This window comes from Solanum dulcamara, chromosome 3 (genome assembly GCF_947179165.1).
Source record: "Solanum dulcamara chromosome 3, daSolDulc1.2, whole genome shotgun sequence".
Lineage (NCBI taxonomy): Eukaryota > Viridiplantae > Streptophyta > Magnoliopsida > Solanales > Solanaceae > Solanum > Solanum dulcamara.
In genome coordinates this window covers 80,036,750-80,054,781 of record NC_077239.1, presented here as the reverse complement: position 1 = coordinate 80,054,781, position 18,032 = coordinate 80,036,750, and the positions used below count along the sequence as shown (strand labels likewise).

The following is an 18,032-nucleotide window of genomic DNA, read 5'->3' as shown; positions in this document are numbered from 1 at the left end:
CCTGGTCTGGTCCCTCAAAGTCCCTACATTATTAATGAGAAAATAAATCTCATACAATATCTTGTGGACATTATATTTTCTCTGGAAAATTAAATTATCTTTGGTGGACATTTATGTGTTTCCTGAGGATTCTTATTTATTTTTATCATTTATTATGTTTGCAACGTTTATGCTCTTGAAAACGTGCTCATAATAGTTTTCTCACAAATTTGGAGTCGGCAATCATAAATCATACTCTTTTTATTTCGTATTAATTAAATTTGCGAGGTAATGTATACTTGCTAAGAAAAAAAATTAGAACATAAATTGAACATCATTTTTTAATTTTATCTTTTTAGTAATTGTTAAACTATTCTTGAAATAGAAGTAATTTGAATTAAAATCATAAATATGAGCAATTAACTTTTTTGAACTTATTACCTAGAAAATGTAAATGAAGGGCAAAAATAAAAAAAAATAATCAAACATTTATCTTGAATTATGAAAAATTCACTTATTTTGAACTATGAAAATCACTCAACTTTATTTTATGACAAAAATATCACTCAAATATTAAATTAAAGTCACTCAACTTTCTTTTATGACAAAAAAATCACTCAAATATTACAATTTCACCTTACAAAATCACTCAACCGTTTGTATTTATGGCTAAGACACCAATAAAAATTCATATGCTCAATTCACCACTGCATCACAAACTCTACAATGAGCCAAGCAAACAACAACCTTGCAATTGTACTATCCTTCTAAATAGACTACCCACCAAAAATTCCTATGCTCAATTCACCACTGCATCACAAACTCTACAATGAGCCAAGCAAACAATAACCTTGCAATTGTACTATTCCTTTAAATAGACTACCCACCAAAAATTCCTATGCTCAATTTACCACTGCATCACAAACTCTACAATGAGCCAACCAAACAACAACCTTGCAATTGTACTATTCCTCTAAATAAACTACCCACCAAAAATTTCGATGTTCAATTCTCCACTACATCACAAACAGCTACAACGAGCCAAGCAAACAACAACATTGCAATTGTACTTTCCTCTAAATAGACTACCCACCATGTGACAAGGTTTTAAAATTGTTGGGTTTAGTTGGTTAGATACTGTCATAGTATTTTAAAGAAAATTGCTTATATCAATTTAATTTGGTAATTAAAAAATTAAAAAAGAATAAATAAATAAACGAAAATATGATAATTGAGTTGGCTGAATTGGATTATGCCATATTGTTAGGGCCAAACAAATTTTAAACAGGTTAATTGATTCAATCGTTTTAACTTAGGAAAATATAGCACAAAATACTTTAAGGGATCTACATCATAAAAATTAGAAAGTCATATTAAACTTAAAATAACATTGTCATACATAACATAACAAGTAATATAATTAAGCACACAAATATGTAGTACGTAATTAATTGTTTTTGACACTAAACTAGAAAGATTAATTAATTTAATCGTCAAAAAGCCCAAACATGGCATCATCCTCCTCAGACTCAGCTTCTTCTTCCTTCTTATTACCCTGATTAGTCTCAACAACACCTTGAACAGCTGCATCAGACTCAATAAACTCCGCAGTTGCAACTATAAACTTGCTAGGATCCTACAGTAAGATTAGGCATTAATAGAACAAATACTAAAAGGAAAAATACAATTGACAATTACATAATGTTAACTACTACAAAATAACATGGATTTAAGCATTAATTAGTAAAATTATAAAAATGCTAAATGATTAATGTGTCATTACATGTTTAAAATTGTTCTACACTGATTATGGAGAAATTCTAACTCTCTAATGCATATTTAGATAGTAAATTAAACACAAGATTTTGAAAATAATAGAGTGAGAATAGTACCTTTATAATTATGTAACAAGACAAGATTGTGGAGAGTACATCTAATAATCTATTTATTTACAAGTAACAAAAGAGAACAAGACTACAACAACAATATCTGAAAAGAATATGGGTAGGCGGACTAATCCCTAACTTATAAGAATAGAAAAATTATTTTCAATAAACAATTCCGTTCAACTAAAGTAAATTATATATCAAAACAAGTAGAAAAAGAAATACCAAGAACAACAATAAATAATATACTACAAGAAGTATATATTAGCATTTGAGTTTAGTTAGATGTACTTAAAACTCTGAGAAAAAACATAATGAGGTCACTTATGAGGTAATTCTTAGTAACTTCAAGTGCTAACATATGTTACAATCCAAAAAATTATACGATAACAAAATTGTATACTACAAGAAATATATTATTACCATTTGTTTTTAGTTAGATGTATATAAACTCGCGAAAAAATATAATAAGGTCACTTGTGAGATAATTCTTAGTAACTTCGGCTGCTCACACATGTTAGCATCCAATAAATAATACGATAACAAAATTGTATACTAGAAGAAATTATATTATTACTATTAGATTTTTATTGGATGAACTTAAACTTGTGAAAAACATAATGAGGTCACTTGAGAGGTAATACTTACTCCCTCCGTCATATTAGGATGGACACTTTCTATTTTATATGCTGAATAAGAAATCATTAATAGATTGACCAACTTTATTATTTTGCTTTTTGTTCATATCAATGAACATAAAACTAAGAAAAACTATACCTAGAGTATAGGAATAGCTTGTATTGGGAATTGTTCACATTCTAAAAGGTCATATTAATTATAGGGGTAAAATGAGAAAAAAACTAATTTTATCCTGATTTAGTAAGTGATCAAGTAATATATGACAACTATTTTAAATAAGATGCTCATCTAATATTGAGCGGAGGTAATAGTAACTTCGATTGCAACACATGTTAGCATACTGTCAGTATATTACTTAAAGTAAAAATAGGAGTCAATTAAATAATTACCTTGAGATACTCTGACTTGTTGAGCTAGAGGATAATCATACTCAGTCTCAACAGCAACAGCCAAAACATTTTTGTATCCATTAATGACCATATGTGGTGCAGCTGCAAGTGTAGGATAAGAAATAGCCAAAGACAAAGTGGTTATCATTGCAACTCCAGTAGCAAATTTCTCAACAAGGTCATCTTCAGTTAGGTCCAATACGTCTGGGCTGAATACTGATCCATTATCATAAACTGAACTAACTACAAGCCCATAAGAAAAAGGCCTTATTCCAAGTTTGGATAATAGGGCTGCCTCTGATGAGCCCACTTTGTCACCTTTCTTGATAAGTTCAACTGGTGTTATGATTTCAACTGTTCCCCTATTAATCTTTGTAGGAATGTTGAGCACCTAAGAACAAAAAAGTATTTATAATTTTATCAAGAATAAATCTTGAATAATATAATTTGAGCTATCGAGTTTATATATTAGACTATTTCACATGCTTTCAAAATTTGTTTATTTTGAAAAAGTATTTTTCATTCAAAAGTGTTTTACCAATAAAGATAATTTTGGAGAACAGCACTAAGTTTGGGTAATCAATTCGAAAATAGGTACATTTGTTACTATTAGAGAAGCAATTTGTGCATATGGTTATAGCAAAAACAAATATACTTTCTTAGCTTTTGCAATTACTCAAAAATCCTTAAAAATTAACCAAATACATAAATTTACTATAAGATTCAAGCTTAACCAAATAAACTATAAATAATCTAAATTTTTAAAAATACTTTACCCATATTTAACGGGTTAAAACACATTGATATTTTTTATGTTAATTTGTATAAGTAAAATTAATTTTAAAAAAATTACAAAAGAACCTGGAAGAAGGAGGTTTGAGAAGGATCAAGCCCAGTGTTCCCAGGAGGGACAATGACATCAACTGGAGCAACTAACCCAACACGTGCAGGAGCTCCCACCTATTTGCAATCACAATAACATACATAATAATAAGGTTAGTTTTATGAAATATAATTTGGGTATAATTAATATATATACATTATATACTTGCTAATTGTTATGACTAATTAAGACCTGGTGGCTAAAAATAATAAGATCCAATTTCAATTTAATGGATTAGAACTTAATATTTGTTATACAAAAAACATGAGTTACCTTGTATTTTGCAACTTCCTCCTTTATCTCCTTCAAATCACCCTTGGTGAAAATCAAACCAACATTCCCCTAATATTTAACAGGCCAAAAAAATAAATTAGCAACAAATAAATAAATCATATTTTTATAATAAATAACGAAATTAAGAGATCACAATTTTTTATTTTATTTTTATTAAAAAAAATAATCAAAAAGCATAGACATAGTGTAACTTCATATGTACATTCAAAAATCAATAAGAAAAATAATTTCTAAGCTCTAAAGTATGGTTCACAAATAAATAGGGGCCGCTCTATGCCTTAAAAGAGGTATGGTCTTTTCATAATTGTAATGTTGTATAGTTTAATAGTACAAGATTCAAAAGATTTCTTTTATAGAAAAAGATAATTTTTTCACATATAAAAACAAATATACAACTTTGGATCTCAAAATAATTCTTTAAGAACAATTTGCATCTTACAAAGCACACTAGAAGAATAAACTTTAAATGTATTATTAATTATTATTCAAAAGTTTAAGGCCTCCAATTTATTGAAGTATGTTATGTCTATCAATGCAAGTACAAGTATCGATCAAGTTATTATTCCATAAGACAATAACAAAACTAGAAAAAAGACGAATATAACAGATATCTTTTCACACAGGCACGATCAATTATGTTGAAAGTACTCACGATAAGAAGAGGAATAAGACTAAGAAACACATCATTTCTGGTTCTTTCTGCATGGATCCTAACGGACCTCTTCATCATCGTATTTTTCCCCATAAGTACAACAGAGTCACCTCGTAAACCCTTACGAATACTCTGCATTTGCGTTGAACCAACATTATCGGCGTTGACGATCAATATTTGATTATATTGATCAAGATATTTGCATAATTTTTGATCATATGCAACTTTTTTTTGGGTTTTTGTTGGTTTAACTGCCATTGCTAAAAATTCTTAGAGAGAAAAAAAATGAGAAAAATGGTGTAAGAATAAACCCTAGAACTAATGTGAGCTTTATATATACAAAAAAAATAAAAAATGGTAGAGGTACGTAAGTAACGTAACTGTCCTTTTTGAGTTTTTTTATTTATTTTTGGGAAATTGGAAGAAGTTGTAGTAGTTACAAATTAGGACTCAAATCAATGAAATCCTTTTTATTAGGATTGCTCTATTTCGAACCTAGTTAACGCAGGATATTTTGTGCATTTTATTTTTTAAAAAAAAGAACAAACGAAATAGTATCTTGGGTCCATTATTGCTGATTTCGATTTTTGGTTAATATATATAACTTATAATAAGTAGTATTTTTGGTAAATTTTGATTTTGTTCGATCATTGCTGATTTATACATTTAATTTTTAGTTAATAATTAGTAGTATTTTTTGGTAAATTTTGATTGTGTTCCACTATAGCTAATTTCGATTTTTGGTTAATATAAGTAGTATTTTTTTATTTTGTTCCGTTATTTGTGAATATTCACAAATTTACTATAACAGTTTATCACTTAATTACCCGTGCTTAATGTTGAGATTGAAATGGTAATTGACTTACTTAATAATTGAAGATAATATAATTCTACACATATTGTATTTCCTACATAAAGAGACTAAAAACACACATTTAATTAACCGTTGGTCACTTTTGACGAATCATACATTATATATAACGTTGATGGATCGAAGGTGCTATTGTATTTCAAAAAAAAATAAAAAAATTGGCAGGCACAAGTTAACTACTTGAAGTCTTTATCCTTATTGGATACTTGGTGCGTCTCAATTTATGTGAAGATATTTGATTAGCTAGAAGTTAGAAGAAAATATATATTTTTTAAAATTGTGGCATTAAACATGTAGATACTTTCATGACTATAAATTCATAATACCAATGTTAAAATGAGATTTAAAAAATTAAATATAAAAACATCACATTTATGAAACGTGCACATAGTGTTTCCACAATTTACGGAGTCAAATTGTCTTTTTCTGATCGGGCGTTCCCCAGACCAGAACGTGTCTGTTTCGGTACGGTTAATTCACTGGGAGGATCGTCCTCCCAATTTTACGTTTGCAACATAAATAAATGGTCTTAATTGCATAAAAAAATGATAGATTTTTTAATTCCTAAATTACAAAATTAAAGAGACTAATTTAATTACAAAATGATTCGAATTTTAAAATTATGGTAATCATCTAATTCTTTTCCAAATAGAACTCCAACAAATCTAGGAAGCCTAAATTGGGGTACCTTTTGTTATCGTGAATGCATGGGTGTATTCCGTACGGTGGAAAATATTTTAAATTTTTTTATGTTCGGTTTGTTTAAAATAATTAAATATATTTTTTTTAAAGAAAATTAATTTATTAAAAGTGAGAAAAATGATTTTGAAAATATGTTTCACAAGTGGTATTTAAAATGGTGCTTTCTTCATCCCCAACCCAAAACCCACTATACCCTCACCTCAACCTCCCCTATTATTTGTCTTGATGATATACAAATATTTTTAGAATATTATTTTTTTACTTACGTATCAAATATAAGAAAATAAATTTAAAAATTCAATTATTTTTTAAAGAAAACATTTTCATTCATACCGAACACAACTTATTACATAATAGCTACAAGCATGTCTTTCCTTGTTTATCTTACATAAAATATATTGAAAAATAAAAGTGATGTATATGCAAGCGAATTTTTGGGTTTCTATATTATAATCCGTTTTTTTCAAACTTTTAGAAAATTAAAACTCAATTGAATTAGAAAAAAATAGAAAAATGCTTAGTTTGGAGAATAAGTATTTTTGAGAAGTAGCAGAATCATTTTTATCAGTTACGATTGTGAAGAAGCTGAAATTAAAGTGATAATAAATTATGCAACAGAATTACATAGTTTTCATTACAAATATAAAATAAAATAACAAAATAGAGCAAATACCTTCATAGCATACAAATTAAATTCAAATTCAAGCCCTAAGAAATTAAATTGTCTTTCCCACAGTATAAGCCCAGCCCACTAAGTAGCAACACTGTGGAGGACAACAGTCTCAACTGTAAGCCCAGGCCCAAATCCAAAAAGGACACCCCATTCAAGCCCTTCACCAGTAGTTCCTAAGCCTTGTTTTGTAGATGCCTTTCTCATTTCATCCAAAATAAACAACACACAAGCACTTGACATATTGCCATAGTTACTCAATACTTCCCTTGTAGCCCTAAGTTTCTCAGGCTTTAGGCCCAACTTTAATTCAACTTGGTCCAAAATTGCAGGCCCGCCAGGGTGAGCGATCCAAAATAGAGAGTTCCAATCAGATATACCCAGAGGTTGGAATGCTTCCAGAAGGCTCTTCTCGATGTTTTTCGAGATCAGCCCAGGAACATCCTTGAGTAAGTGGAATGTAAGCCCAACCTCACGGAGATGTCCATCTATAGCACCTTCGCTATCGGGGAGTAGAGTTTGGGCTGCTGAGACAAGTTCGAATAAAGGCATCTCAACCCCTGAAATTGGGTCTGAACCCATAATGATGGCGGCTGCACCATCACCAAAAAGGGCTTGGCCAACTAAGCTATCCAAGTGAGATTCACTGGGCCCACGGAATGTGACTGCAGTAATCTCAGAGCAAACAACAAGGACTCTAGCGCCCTTGTTGTTCTCAGCCAAGTCCTTGGCTAGCCGGAGTACTGTTCCACCGGCAAAGCAACCTTGTTGGTACATCATGAATCGCTTAACCGATGGCCGAAGACCGAGGAGCTTAGCAAGTTGGTAGTCGCAACCGGGCATGTCCACACCACTAGTTGTACAAAAGATCAAATGGGTAATTTTAGACTTGGGCTGGCCCCATTCTTTAATGGCCTTTTGGGCTGCCTCTTTGCCAAGTTTAGGCACTTCAACAACAACTATGTCTTGTCTGGCGTCAAGGGAAGGTGCCATGTATGCACACATATTAGGGTTCTCTTTCAAAATTTCCTCTGTTAAATGCATGTACCTCTTCTTAATCATTGATTTATCACCTGCATATATACCCAAAAAAATAATCATGTCAAGATATCATTTGGACAGTTATTATTAGAAAAATTGTAAATTTAAGCAACTTTAACATTTGTTGTATTCAACTTATTAAGGAAAAAGTAACATAGGATATAGTCAATATCACAAAAAGCATCTCACATGTGATGCTATTTAAGGAATTAACCTACTGATTATCATTATTATACGATGAAAAAGAGAGAAACAAATTAATCTTCGTTAATTATTAGCTTAACATAAGGTAAAGTCACTTCTAATTATCAAAATTCAATTGGATTAATAGAGTTTCAACCATTAATCTACAACTCCAATATACATTACTATTCATAGGCCATCCTATTTCAGATCAATAGGTATGGAACTAACTTCTTGTACTAATTCGAGCATAAGTTCTTCAAAAAAAATACGTGTTAGAAAACTTAATAAAAACAATAAGACAAGGGGTTTAATTTATCTTACACATGCGCTTAAATTTCTCCTTGAGCTCAATCTTGTGTTCACTATTAGTGATACGAAAATAATAATCAGGATAAGTACTCTGATCAACACAGTTGGAAGGCGTAGATGTTCCAATGGCCATGACCGTGGCTGGACCCTCAGCACGTTGCGCCTTACGATACTCCTCCACGGTGACCATTTTCGCCGGAAAAAATGGTGGATAATATGCTACGTTTTTTTAAGGTAGTACTAGTACGTGGAGTGATAAATGTGTTATGTTTTTTTGCATGGGGGTTGTATAAACTATAAACTAGTGTGATATATTTATATGTGAAGTCCAAAAAGAAAGAATGGTAGATAGAGATCATGTGCGTCAACAACTAATGGCACGTGATATTTTTTATTTTTTTTTGGTTTTCCTTTCTAACTTATTCTAAGCCTCTTAGCAAACCTTCTACACTATAATAAATATTAATTGAACTGCTACCTACTTTCTCAAAATCAACGGTCGTAGATTTTAGTCAAAAAATTTTTTAAAACTAAATGACGGTGTTGATGAAATCTTACATAAGATTTCTGTTATATTATAACATCAGCTTTGATTAGCTTTGGCCCTTGGATAAGAGTTTGACACGTAAAACTATATCAAGAGCACTTTAGGTTAAAATTAGACGCGAAAATCAATCTCTCTACCTTCATTAGTCGGAAGTCTAATGAAAACATTTTTTTTAGCTACCTCTACAAGGTAGGAGTAGGGATTTCCGTATATTCTAGCCTTTTTAGACCTCACTTTTAGAATTACACGAGATATGTTATTGTTATATGCAATATAATTTTCTGACAAAAGAACTTTGGAGAACCGCTCATGTTGCGTCTATAGCTCAACTTCAAACCCTAATACTCTTTGAAAAATCAAATATATATCACTAATAGAAAACATAGAATTAGCGCTACATAATTTGTCGGTAATTTCTGGTTAATCCATCGCTAAAAATCTCCTAGCTAATTGAATTTTCTTATAATTCATCGATAATCCATATCTAAATGGGATTAGCAACATGAAATTTTTCTTATTTACCCGAGAAATTGTATTCGCCGCTAATTCATTAGAAACTAGTTGTGAATTATGGCATTTTAACGTATGTGTTATGAATTTAAATTGTGGAATTTAACATTTTACAGCACATTTTAAAGAAATTTTGAACATGTAAGTTTGTCCTTACCAAATTAAGTAGTCATTATTTATATTTACACTAAAAGTTAATTAGATGTTTTGATTTTTCGTATTTCCAACAAGTCGATTTTTTAGGACAGTAAGTTCACAATGACTGAACGACACAAACTGTCAAAAAGAATCAATGCAGTCGAGTGTCAAACATATTATGTGTTTTCACTTTTTTAGTCTTAAGAGGTGGCCACAAAAAGGGACATTGTTAGCAGTAGTGTTAGATGCATGAATGAAATGAATTAATGTTTTGATCACTATGATAGAATCAGAGATCTCGGATTTAAGTCCTGAAAGTTTTGAAAGTGATCGAAGAGTTTCAAACACCGGATAATTATTTGTTTTAAGGGGATAATAGCACTTTTAATTCCTTAATTATTGACAGATTTTAATTTTGACTCAACATATTTAAACTTCAACTTAATAAAATATGTATTTTTAATTCTTTATGTCGAAAAATGTTATATTCAGACTAATTTTTACTTTTTAGAACTACATTAATTACCCTCAAATATGATCAATAACAACACACATTTTTATAATACATGAGTAATTACAAAATTTGAGAATATATTCACAAGCAAAGGGATCACAATTGCACATTTTAATAAATTGAATGTTAAATATGCTTAGTCATATATAATTTAACTTAGAATTTACCTAATATATGAGGGACCAAGAGAAATGCTAGATGCATGAATGGAGTGAAATTTGATCAATAGCCGGATACAACGAAAACAGTAAAGATTCCTTTATTTTCAGACAAAGGTTTCGAATTCAACTCATGAAAATGATTATTTTTTTAATAAGAATTGAAGCATTAAAACATCTCATAATAAATTTTCGACCGTTTGAATTTAAATTAATCGGGCCAATAAGTTCCGAATGCATGTTTGGTAAAAGGAAAGGTAGTTAGAATGTACACAACATAGGCAAACATCTAATGTGATATAAATTTTGAACATTCTTTGGTTTGGTTCTAATTATGGGAATGTACTGCTTTGATTGTTAAGTAGGTAAGTTGTGTGGTGTTGGAATACTGACTTTAACGTGTGGACAACAAGGCTATAACGTTGTACCTATATTTGCTTTTTTTAACTTTTACAAGTTTTCCTTTTGTCCATAAATAAATAATGCACACAATATTTGCCTAAATTCATTAATTGTTTGATCTACTACTAGTATTTTAGGTTGCTTTGTTAAGTACACGTATGTACGAGGTGACGAGCATTGCATGCATAATGCAGAATATAACTATAGTACGTTAACTATCAACGTAAAAAAATAATATTATAATAAAGTCTTTTGAACATTTTTTTTGTAGTAATGTTACAAAAAATAAAGTAATTTTGTTCACAGAGTATATAACAACTCTTACCCTCATCTTCAATCCCTTCTTGCGAATTTGATTAATTCTCATCTTTTGAATTGGCTTTCGGAATAGAGTTGAGTTGAGTTCAGTTCATTTCTTCATTGTCATATCAGAGCTAATAATGATTTACCCCGATTGATGTTAGCTCTCATTTTACTATCTCGTTCTTTCATGTTCTAAATGTTCAATTTTGAGTGTACGTGAGTACTGTCAAATATCCCACATCGAATTGATATAGATACTTTGATCTTTTTATACAATCTTAGATGATTTTTATATTCTACACTAATTTTTGTGATTGAATAAGATCGTGGTATGCTTAATTTTCCCAAAGACAAGAATGAAAGATACTCATTTTGCCAAGTCACTATGAATAAAGACATTTCTCTTTTTGCACAAACATTTAAGGCCAAATGTAGGTGTCTTTTTCGTGCCGTTCAAAAATTACACTTTTTCTTTAAATTATCCCCAAAAGTTTGGAAAGATGGGGGGGGGTTGATGATATTTTAATAAAAACAATTAAAGAAAAAGTATATTCCTAGTGGGAAACTTTAATACTCTTTAATTCATATTAAATGAATTATTGGTATGATTAGGAGAGTATATAATCGAATTTTCTCTTTAAATACCAAAGCAAGTAAAACCAAGGCACTAATCATTTTTTTTTCCGATTTGCGGTTTGGTTTGATTTCTAGTTCGATTTCGTGCACCCCTAGATATGACATATCTTTTAAGAGAAATATTTAAGGACAAAAATTAAAGGTTGCTTCCACAATTACCTTTTTGATTATTCCTAAACTATTCTCGTAGAAAATATAAAGTAGTTAAGAACCTAGTTAAAAGAAAGGTGTAAATATGGAAAAAAAAATATAACGATTCTCTTGAACTTTAAAACATTCACTTGTTTTAAACTATACAAAAATCACAGCAAAATTTTCGATTCCACTCCCGGACCCCATTGTCAATAGTGTTCTTTAGCGGGAGGTATGTCTCGACTGTTTGATTAAGTTTCTAAAATTTGTTTATTTTTTAAAAAATATATTGATATAAGTTTTTTTTTTTAAAAAAGTACTTTGAATAATTAAATTTGTTTGGATGATATATTTGGAATTTTTTTTTTGCTAATATTATTATAGCAAATTGCGTTTGGACATGCTTTTAAAATATATTTTTCAGAAAAATTATTTTTTTCAATTTTTTAGAACAATTTTTACTATTACCAAAAATATTTTATTTTTCATAGAAGTTTGATCAAACACATCAACCTTTTAAAAAAAACATTTTTTTTAAAAATAAAATAAATATTTTTAATTTCCTGAAAGTTTGATTGGACAAACTATATCAGCTAATAAATTTCGAATATTAAATAATTACATAAAAATAGGGAAACAAGAAATGGATCATTTCATTAATTTGAGTTGCAAAGAGGAATATAATTAACAAAATTGAATTACAAGGCAAAATATCGTGTGAAAAGGTCCCTCCCTGGCCAAAATCATACCTCATATCCTACCTAACTTTTTTCACTAAAGCAAAATCATTAAATATGAATTATTTATGTGTTTGATATGGAGGAAAATATTTTTCAATTTTTTATGTTTAATTGAACAAAATATTTGAAAAAAAAATTCTCTAGGAAAACCAGTTGCTTAAAAATGAGGAAAATTCCTCCCCTAATGAAAATAGAAAAAACAAGTTACATAAGTGACGTTGTAAGTTTATTGTCTCCTCCCCACCAACATATCCAATCCCTCTGTCTATCTGTATTCCTAACATTTTCCTAAATGACATATAGGTGTTAGTGAGATAACATTTTTTTGTTTGCTTACTAACACTATAAAATAAGTAAGAAAATTAACTTATTTTTATTAAAAAAAAATAGAATTTTTTTGGTCCTATTAAACACATAAGTTTGAACTCAATGAATTTTTTCTCAAATTTAAAATATCAGTAATTTTTTTCATATAGGTTGTGAAAGTAAAGTTCATGAATTGTTTAAGGAGTTTGAACTCCATGAGTCATTTGTGGAATTTGAAATTCTTAAAAATTTTCACTGTGATTTCAATATTCAAATAAATTTCACGCCGTAATTGTTAAAAATTAAACTTCATAAATCAATCATGAATTTTGAAGTAATAAAAGATTAAACTCCATACTTTTGAATTCTAAAGTTCCATTACTTTTGAATTACGTTTCAAATATAGCTAAATAATATAAGTGGTATGAAAACTGACCATTCGAACTAACTTTCACGATGACCATGATAGTTTGTTAGGCCAAGCATGTTTGATATAAAGAGGCGGTTTATTTTTTTTAGACCTATATTAACAAAAAAATACATTAAATGAAGCTTTCACTTAAGAAAATTCATTAGGCAGAGTTTTTATTATCCATCGAACATAGGTTCTATGCAAAAATTAATTTTGTCTATAGAAAAGAATTATAGGATATTTCGATATAATGATCTGATCAATGAATCATAATTTCTGCCTTTTAGGTAAAAAATATAACTTATGTCTGATAGACAAATTAAACATAGTTTTTGTTGTCCATCAACATAAGTTTAGTTTTTGCATATACGGTAGAAGTCGAGAATATTTCAACATCGTGAACAAAAACTATAACTTATACCTGATGGCAACATAAGTTCTTTCTAACATTTTTTTTCAAGTTAAAGTCATTTTAAAATTTTTTGTTAAGAGGAGATAAAAATTCAAGACCACACACTTTTGGAGACAAATTCTCAAATTTAAATGGGCCAAGCCCATATACTGAAGAAAAGGAAAGAGTACCTCGAGCCCATTATTAACAGTCCGATATTAGGCCTTTGGCAAAATCCAGGCCCAATGGCTCAAAATATAAAAAAATATCAATTTCAGTCCTCTAACAACGCGCCCTATCACAAAAGTCCCTAAAGTCCAACTGTTCAAGCTTTTTCACTCACCACCATTAGAATTTTGCTAGCAAAAGAGAAAACCTTTGTGAAATCTCCATCTCAGCTATGTCTTCGAACAACCCTTCTCAGCTTCTTCCTTCTGGTACTTTCTTTAACTAGAGTTTTTACCCTTTTATTCTTTTGATTTAGTTCTTGTTTTTTAGGGATTGGGTGTAATTGTTTTTGATACTTTTCTGAGATGGGTTTTTGAGTTTTGCAGAGTTGATTGATCGTTGCATTGGTTCCAAGATATGGGTAATAATGAAGGGTGATAAGGAACTTGTTGGTACACTTAGAGGATTTGATGTTTATGTTAACATGGTTCTTGAAGATGTTACTGAATAGTAAGTCTTGTTTCTTTCTTTCCTACTTTTACATGTGTGGGGCAGTTCTTTTTTTTTGATAATTTTGCCATTGTTTTGTCAAAGATTGGAACTTTAGGGTTTTAGTACGTTATAATTTTGCCATTGTTTTGTTAAAGATTTCAACTTTAGGGTTTTAGAATGCTAAAGGAATTTAGCATGTTTTCAATTGTGTGCATTGGAGTTGGAGCAGAGATTGATTAAGTACACCAGTTTTGTATACTCAGCACAGCGTCTTTTGGAAACAGCCACTCGACTGTGGCATTATACTGAGTCTGTTGTTTTAGAATTACAATCTGTGTACTAATAAGAAAATTGGGGTTTAGCGTCCTATGTAGTTAAAAGAGATTCAAGAATAAAGTTGTGAATTTTTGGTGAAGTTCGAACCAACACACTAGTTTGTAATGTGGGATTGGGAAGTTTTTGAGTATTGATCTCAAATTCATGTCCTTCTAGTGAGTTTAGTAAGTAATGCATGTTCTTTTTGATGCTCTTATCCTAGTATATCGTAGCAGCTGTTGGATTTTATTGTCATGGAGCTGGGAATTGGGAACCATCATGTTAATGTAGTGAAGTAATGTATGGTCAACTTGGTATGTTTTTGCAAGTAAAATCACCTATGGTGATTGCGACTTTAGTTTCACTACTTTAAGCATATTTTTCTTGCTGTAGAACTCAAGTCGACATAAGTTGGTCTTTTATATCAATGCTTGCAATAGTCTGATGTAAATTTCAATCATCTGCATTCATGCAAGCTAGTTGACATATCATGAGTAAATTAATTTGAGTCAAGTTTTTTTTTTTTTTTAAATTAACAGATCTATGATTGGTTTATATGAAATAAGTACCTTTTTTGCCCCCCCCCCCCACCTCCCCCCCCCCACCTTCACCCCACCCACATCACCACACGTTAGTATTGCTTGGTTATGGATTTAAACTTTAAAAAATAATTTTAAAACTGTACTTTTTTCTTGATGTTGCCTAGTTCTTTGGCTCCTTAATATTGATTGAAGAGATGGGTTTTTATGTATGCACCTGTAATATACATGAAGTTCTGGTACACCAAAAATGCACCTTCTCCTACTCAAAATTTGGGTCCAATCTTTACCGTCTACTCTTTATGTGCACTTGTTTGAAATTTTGTTTGGTGGTAGCTACTAAGTTTTGCAAAGATTCTTTCTTTGAGCTGTGTCTTCTGCACAGAATTATTCTCTTCTGCAAAGATTCTTTCATTGAGCTGTGTCTTCTGCACAGAATTATTCTCACATTCTTTTAGAGAGCATAGTTAGTTATTAAGATTGGAGGTTTTAGGCTGCTTTTGCCTGGTACGTTGACAGTTAATTGGTCTCAAACTCTAGTTTAGCTCAAGCAGGTGAGAGTTACTCTCTATAATAATTTTGCATGTTAGTCTGCCTAAATGTTAATTCCTAAATATTGATGCTACACAGTGTGTGCCATTTGAGAAGCTACTCGTCCTGCTTCCACCCTCATAACTCTGCTATAAGCTATAGTTGAAAGGATATTTCACTGCACAGCAGTTTTCCAATATTTTTTCACTGCCATTTGCCAATTTCTGTATCACATTTTGTATTTTTGGCACGTTGAGGCTTGATCTCTTCTAATGGGCTCTGAAATTGAGCTTTGGTATCTCTATTAGAGTGAGGATTTAGTTTTATTTTAGTCAAACTAAGATGATGCGAGTCGAAAGTTCTCTGTTTGTCTATCTTAGATGATATTGTTGTTATCTCTCATGGTGAAAGAAGAAGTAACTTTTAGAACCTCAAAAATGGATAATTTTTAGTATTATTTAGGGAGCCTGATTTATATTTCCCAAGTGCAATTAAAATGCTTACACAGAATACTGAGAATGCATTTAAATTATGGCCCTCTTTACCTCATCTTATCCATGTGGAGTGGAAGCTGCTGTGCTGTGGAATCACATGGATAAAAGAAATGTAATTGACGGGGGGATGGGAGGGAGGGGGGGGGGGGGTCTGCCTGTTTTGTCTAATTGTCCCATGGTTTGGAACTGTGGATGGGTAGCTGGCGAAGACGAAGGGAATTTAATGTCCAGATAACATGTTATTTGCATATTCTGTCTTACAGAACTAAAAGAGACGATTGTATTCAGTAATAATTTCAGAAGTTGACACCTAAAACATGCTCCTTGAGTGCTGTACCATTGCATTCTTGGCAGCTTCGTTGTTTGTCTTGCAACTTTTGATGCTGGCCAATTCATTCTTTTAGGGAGCACCAAAATATAATTTGATATAAAAAATATTTCTCAAAAAAACTATAATTAGGCATTGAAAATGAAGGTTTTAGGCTGCATTCATCTGCTGTATTGATGAATTAGTATAAGATGTGGTCTCTCTTTAAGTCTAGTTTAGCTCCATCAGGTTAAAGTTTCGTCTATAATTTCCATGTTAGCCTGCATAAAAGTTAGTAACTCCTAAATTTTCAATGGAACAAACTATATCTGCTATTTGTAAAGTTCACATCCTCAAAAAAGAAAAGAAGTTCATGTTCTTCCTCAACACGGGATGTAGACTGGCTTATTTTTCCCCATCATGGGCTATATAGTTGGAAAGAGCTTTTAATCAATCCTCTGCTCAACAAGTTTCCAATTATGTTGCAGTGAGATCACTTCTGAAGGGCGGAGGATAACAAAACTTGATCAGATATTGCTAAATGGAAACAATATTGCTATCGTGAGTATAATCTAGCCTTTCCAAATAAAATCTTTCTTCATTTGTATTGTTATTCTCGTATCTGAGTATGAAATCTATTGATCCCTTAACGCAGCTGGTTCCTGGAGGGTCACCACCTGATGAGTGATAATTGCTATGCAACTTGTGCTGTTTACTGAGAGTAGTTGTTGAAGATTTCCGCGAGATATCGTCAAGTCAATCACTGTTTTCAACATGTATTTTCAGTTATTCTGATGTACAAGCTTATAATGAATCATCATTGACAAGTTTTAGAAAATTATGAGTGTGTTCAGCTAGGCTCTACTATTAATTGTAGTTGCATTATATTGAAAACGTCATGGTACTTTGGCACTGGAGTTGCTAAGCTGTTGGCTTTAAACTGTGTATGGAGTTTTGACAAAATGGTAAAACTCAATTGGATCTTTGATTACTATTACGATACATTTTAGTTGTCTCCGCGCCCGTTAATGAAGCGTGTGCAATGTTCAAATTACAATACAAATGAAAAACACTAGGTGGTTTCGTCTCCTCTGCCTAATTTTAGTAGGCGTTTGGATGTGTGATTTCATATTTTGATATGAAATTATGAGATGAAATCAGCGTTTGGACATGCGATTTCATATTTATTAACCATTTATTTTATATGTAAATAAAATTTATTATTCATATCATTACTTTTTAAATTATTTATATCTCATATAACGATTATTCTCATCAACATAAAATTTATTACTACTTCAAATCAATTCATACTTTATCATTTTATATTCACAAAATTAATTACTCCATCTTTTGTCAATTTTTTTTACCAATCAATTTTTTTACTACTTTGTTCAAATTTATTTTTTTATTTAATTAAAGTTTGACCAATTAATTTTTTATTTTTAGAATAGTTTTGTGATAGTGTATTATACGATTTTATAATTTTTTACTTA

At 30.6% G+C, this 18,032-nt stretch overlaps 2 protein-coding genes and 1 pseudogene across 2 annotated transcripts; 1 reads left to right on the top strand and 2 right to left on the bottom strand.

Moving 5' to 3' along the window:
* Window positions 1–1,330: 1,330 nt before the first annotated feature.
* Window positions 1,331–5,056, bottom strand: LOC129881895 (60S acidic ribosomal protein P0-like; annotated as a pseudogene).
* A 1,823-nt stretch (window positions 5,057–6,879) lies between these two features.
* Window positions 6,880–8,812, bottom strand: LOC129883237 (chalcone synthase 1B). The gene is made up of 2 exons (XM_055957857.1): window positions 8,514–8,812; window positions 6,880–8,038 (listed from the first exon to the last, which is right to left on the bottom strand). The coding sequence occupies exons 1-2, from the start codon at window positions 8,689–8,691 to the stop codon at window positions 7,047–7,049; spliced, it is 1,170 nt and encodes a 389-aa protein (XP_055813832.1). The 5' UTR covers window positions 8,692–8,812; the 3' UTR covers window positions 6,880–7,046.
* Window positions 8,813–13,986: 5,174 nt separating this feature from the next.
* On the top strand, window positions 13,987–17,527 carry LOC129883236 (sm-like protein LSM5). Its single transcript, XM_055957856.1, has 4 exons — window positions 13,987–14,127; window positions 14,245–14,368; window positions 17,025–17,097; window positions 17,192–17,527. Exons 1-4 carry the CDS (start codon window positions 14,091–14,093, stop codon window positions 17,222–17,224), a joined length of 267 nt encoding a protein of 88 aa, XP_055813831.1. The 5' UTR covers window positions 13,987–14,090; the 3' UTR covers window positions 17,225–17,527.
* Window positions 17,528–18,032: the final 505 nt, after the last annotated feature.